At 64.5% G+C, this 4361-nt stretch overlaps 1 protein-coding gene across 1 annotated transcript in view; it reads right to left on the bottom strand.

Moving 5' to 3' along the window:
• RNF207 (ring finger protein 207) overlaps positions 1-4081 on the bottom strand; it is a 15063-nt gene extending 10982 nt beyond the window's left edge. Inside the window, exons 1-9 of the mRNA XM_007453283.1 lie at positions 3891-4081; positions 3114-3246; positions 1772-1916; positions 1360-1441; positions 1210-1285; positions 1006-1131; positions 510-556; positions 175-247; positions 39-107 (exon numbers count right to left, since the gene is read on the bottom strand). Coding sequence (XP_007453345.1) covers positions 39-107; positions 175-247; positions 510-556; positions 1006-1131; positions 1210-1285; positions 1360-1441; positions 1772-1916; positions 3114-3246; positions 3891-4081 — 942 coding nt within the window. The remainder of the gene's footprint in view (positions 1-38; positions 108-174; positions 248-509; positions 557-1005; positions 1132-1209; positions 1286-1359; positions 1442-1771; positions 1917-3113; positions 3247-3890) is intronic.
• Between the last annotated feature and the right edge of the window lie 280 nt (positions 4082-4361).

The following is a 4361-nucleotide window of genomic DNA, read 5'->3' as shown; positions in this document are numbered from 1 at the left end:
GGGGGGGGGGGGGAGACACAGAAGCTGTGGGCACTCACATAGCCCAGGTCCAGGAACTCAGCCTTGTTGGCCAAGCTGAGGAAGGAAGAGCAGATGGCCAGGTGGACCTGTGAGAGGGACACTGCTCAGTGCCTGGGCTGGGTGCCCGGCCCTGCGCCCCCCAGCTCCCCTTACCTGCAGGGTGGGCAGCAGAGTAGCCAAATGGGAGAGCTGCTCCTTGAAGGCCTTGTCCTTTTCTTCATACTGGCTGGGGGAGGAGCAGGCAGCCTCATCTCCAAGGGGAGGGCTGCCCACCCCCACCTGGGGGCGGGCTCAGAGCTGGGTGGTTCTGTCTCCCCACCAGCTTTGTGCATCCTTCCTTGACAACCCTTCCCTGAGCCCTGCGCTTTCCTCCTCACCGGTAGACACCTGGATGTCTTGCTCTCCAGGGTGGGCCGGCGCCTGCCCAGGCTATGAGATAGGTGTCTGGAGGTCAAGGGGCAGGGGATGGAGAGCCCGTCACCACTCACCTCTGCACAGCCTGCAGCAGCAGTGCTTTCCTCTCTGCCAGTTTGTCCTGGGAGGGAAGGTGTGCTACTGACTGGGCAGACTCGGCCCTGCCACCTCCCAGCACTCTCCCAGTCCCCTGGGCCCCAGCCACACAGCTGCTTAGGCTGGCTCTCTGCAGCCCAGCAGCCCTGCTGCCCGAGCCACCTCCTTCTTGCATCTCACTGCCTGAGAGCCCTGGTGCCGTCACCTTAAATGTCGCCTCCTGGGGGAAGTCTTCCCTGACCCGCTCTCATCACCAGCGCCAGCCTGGGGCAGGCCCGTGCTCCACCCCTGGAACTCTCCTGGCAACTACGATTGATTAAGTAACTGCTGAAAGTAGCTCAAGGCTTGCTGCCCTGCTACACTGGAAACAACACACGGGCCCCCGGGGGAAGGGGCCTGCCCTGTGTCCCGGGCACCGATCATGGCTGATAAGGATGCTCAGCCCGTGGCTGTCTAGTCCCCCCTACCCCTCACCTGCATGCTGCCGAAGAGGGCGTGGATGGCGGCCTCCTCATCCGCCGCGCTGCGTCGCACCTCGTCCACCATCGCCTGCAGCAGTGCGATGGCCTCCCGTGTGGCGGTCTGCAGGGCCTTCACCGCCTGAGGACAGGGCGGCCTCAGCCTTGTGGGCGCGCGTTCCCGACCCCCGCCCCGGCGCGCCGGGCACCCCGCGCTCACCAGCATCGCCTGCTGCAGCCGCTCGCAGCCTTGCACGTACGCCGACTCGAGGTCCACGCAGTGAGCCCGGCTCTCCCTACGGGGAGCCCGCGGATGAGCCCTGCTCCGGGCCGCCCTCCAGCCCCCTCACCTCCCGCGCCCTCTACCCACCCCTGCATGTCCCGGAAGCAGCGGATGCACAGCAGCGACTTCTTGTCGGTGGAGAACATGATGTAGGGCTCGGCGTGCAGTGCTGCGGCGGAGGGGGGGGGGGGGGGGGGGCGGGGGGGGCCCCATCCTCAAATACCTGTACAGTTCACCTGTGTGTCTCTGACCACACAGCCAGAAACATGCAAATCCTTCCAGCTACAATTCAGGCTTGCTTCTTATCACAGGGATGGAGCCACCAGCTCGACAGGTAACCTAGGCATGTCCCTCCCCTCGGTGAGCTCCAGGGTCACCACCTGTAAAACCTATGTCACATAGGACTGGAGGCTGCCGGGGGTGCGGCGGTGAGGGCTCCGGCCGGTGCCCGCCCCCATCCCCGCGCAGCGCTGGTCCCCATCCGGCACGCCGCACTCACTGCACTTCTGGAGCACGTCGCGGCTGCGCTGGCCCAAGGCCACGATGTCGTGGCGCGCGAACATGCGTGCCCGGTGCGTCTCATCGCGGCAGCGCGCGCACAGCGGCTGCCCGCACGTGTTGCAGAAGTACGTGGTCTCTGCGTCCTGCGGACAGAGCTCGGGCTCAATCCGCCCGTGAACTGGGAGCCTGATCCCATCACAGCCCGCGAGGGAACTGCAGCCTCCGCACGTCGTGGCTGTGCGTCTTGGCCCCGGCCTGGGGCAGGCGCGCGGTCACATGCAGCCCTTTCATGTAACCCCAATGCGCAGCGCTCTCATGTACCCAGTTTACAGACGAGAATATTGAGGCTCAGAGAGTAGGTAAGTAGGTCCAGTAAGGGGCAGTTACCCAGGACGGTCTTGCGGAGGGGGTTACATGGGGCTGTGGGGAGGGCAGGCACTGCATTTGCAAAACATTTCACCTATAACAAAAACGTATGTGTACGCCTGTGTGCGTGTGAAGCCCCCCCCTTGGCACCCTCAATAGTAGCCACATGGATGCCTACGCCGGCCATCTGGACTGGGAACTTGGCTGGGAGGCGAAAAGGAGTGAAGACCCGCAGGTGCCCTTCCCCAGGACTGAGAGTCCAGGGCACTGACCCCAGCAATGGCTATGAAAGCACAGACCCCCAACTTCCTACGTTGGCGCTCAAGGCCATTTCCTCCCCACGCTCTCCCGACCTCCAGCCCCTCACCTCCTGCTGGTTATGTCTGTACTTCTGTGTAGCACATATTCTAGAACTTGCCCCCCCCCCACCAGACCTTTTGCTCCTGCAGGGACATCCTCCTGGGATTTGGAATACCTGGTCCAGCCTCCACAGGCCAGAGAGAGTCTCGCGTGCCCTTCATAGTCCAGCCTGAAGCCTGGCCTCTGCTCCCTGGTCTTTCAGGATCGCCCCTCCCCAACGGCACAATGTCCTCACTTCCCCTTGGGCTGTTGATAGCTGCTCACAGCTACCCAGGTAGCAGCGGACCCCAGAGGGCTGGCCTAGGCCTGTGCCCTGGCATGCCCTTCCTGTTCCAATTCACAACTGTGTTCTGAGTCGGGGACCAGTAAGCTCCCCCCAGATCGAAATAGCCTTAACCCCTGCAACTGTCTTGGTGTTGGCCCAAGGCAGTTGTTTTGGACCTCAGTCTCCACACCAGTAAAATGGGGCCCACATTCTGGATACAGGGTGCCTTAGAGAGGCGTTGGAGAATGCCCTGACGGGTGATCCTCTGATGACATGGCGCACACTGCAAGCGTCAGGACAGTGCAGCCTGGCACCCTCAGCTCCCCACCCCACCCCCAGGCGCCCCTGCCTGCTTGCCGCACTCCTGGTCGCAGTTGGCACAGCGCACCACCTCCATACCATCCCCTGAGCTGTCCACCAGGAACTGCAACAGCCGATCCACCGGAGGCAGCCCGCTGGGGCCCTTCACCACCGTCTGGTGTCTGCGGAGAAGCTCCAGCCAAGATCCAGAGGCCCCTTCCCTAAGGCTCCCTACCCCCTTCCTACTCCAGACATTCCAGGCTGGAACTAAAAATAGGGCGGCGGGAGGTGGGATGCCTGCAGGTCTGATGTCTATAAATATCTCAGCCAGTGCTCTCTGACCCCGTCCCTTTCCAGTCCTAGGGGAATCTTGGGATGGAGTTGGCGACTCAGGGTGTCAAAGACAGAAGGCTCCCCTCAACCCCCTCTCATGGCATTGGGCAAATTTAGGGACACCCCGGGTTACTTGAGCCAACATAACCTGCTTGTGTTGACTGAAGACTTCAGGACCCCCAAGTGAGTTACTGGGAGTGTCCAGACGCTGAGCTGAGATCCCCTACTCCAGCACCATTGAATCCGACAGCACGTGCACTCTAGCCCGCCCTCGCCCCCTGACTTTCTGTGGGAGGCCTTGGGCCATAACCCCAGGTCTCAGTTACCCCATCTGTAAAATGGGCTGGAGCCTTCACGTTCTCTGGCAGAGGGGTGCAGCTGCGGGCAGCCTCTCCCAGCCGTCTCCACAGGGAGTCAGAGCCTTGCCCTCCCAGCACCTAGGTCCCAGCCCAGCGGGGCCAGTCTCCCGTCTTCCGGGGCTCGAGGCACTCACTGGCACAGCGGGCAGGCGAGGCGGCCGTCGGCGGTGCGGCCGCGCAGGCAGCCGGCGCAGAAGTCGTGGAAGCAGTCCAGCAGGCAGGGGTGCTCGTACTGCGCGCGGCACAGCGGGCACACGAGCGGGGGGCCGCTCGCCGCGTCCAGGGCGCCCGGGCCCTCCAGGGGCGCAAAGATAGCTCCCGACATCTTCGGGCACAGCGCAGGAGGGCGGCGGGGCGCCGGCGGCCCCTCTGCCACGGCGCCGCCTCCCTCCTACCTGGCCCGCTGGACCGCGCGCGGCGTCCAGCGGCCGTGGAGCGGGGAGCAGCGAGGGCCCGGGGCTGGGGGCTGGAGCGCCGGGCGCGGGGAGAACGGGCAGGAGGCGCGCGGAGGGGCCAGACCCTGTGCCGCCGCCCTCCCCGCCTCTCCACGGCAGCCCTGGAAGGTCAGTCGGTGCCTCCTACCCAACGCCCAGCCTCCCCGGGCC

The sequence above is a fragment of the Lipotes vexillifer genome, unplaced genomic scaffold (genome assembly GCF_000442215.2).
Source record: "Lipotes vexillifer unplaced genomic scaffold, Lipotes_vexillifer_v1.1 scaffold575, whole genome shotgun sequence".
Taxonomy (NCBI): domain Eukaryota; kingdom Metazoa; phylum Chordata; class Mammalia; order Artiodactyla; family Lipotidae; genus Lipotes; species Lipotes vexillifer.
This window is presented reverse-complemented; position numbering and strand designations above follow the sequence as displayed.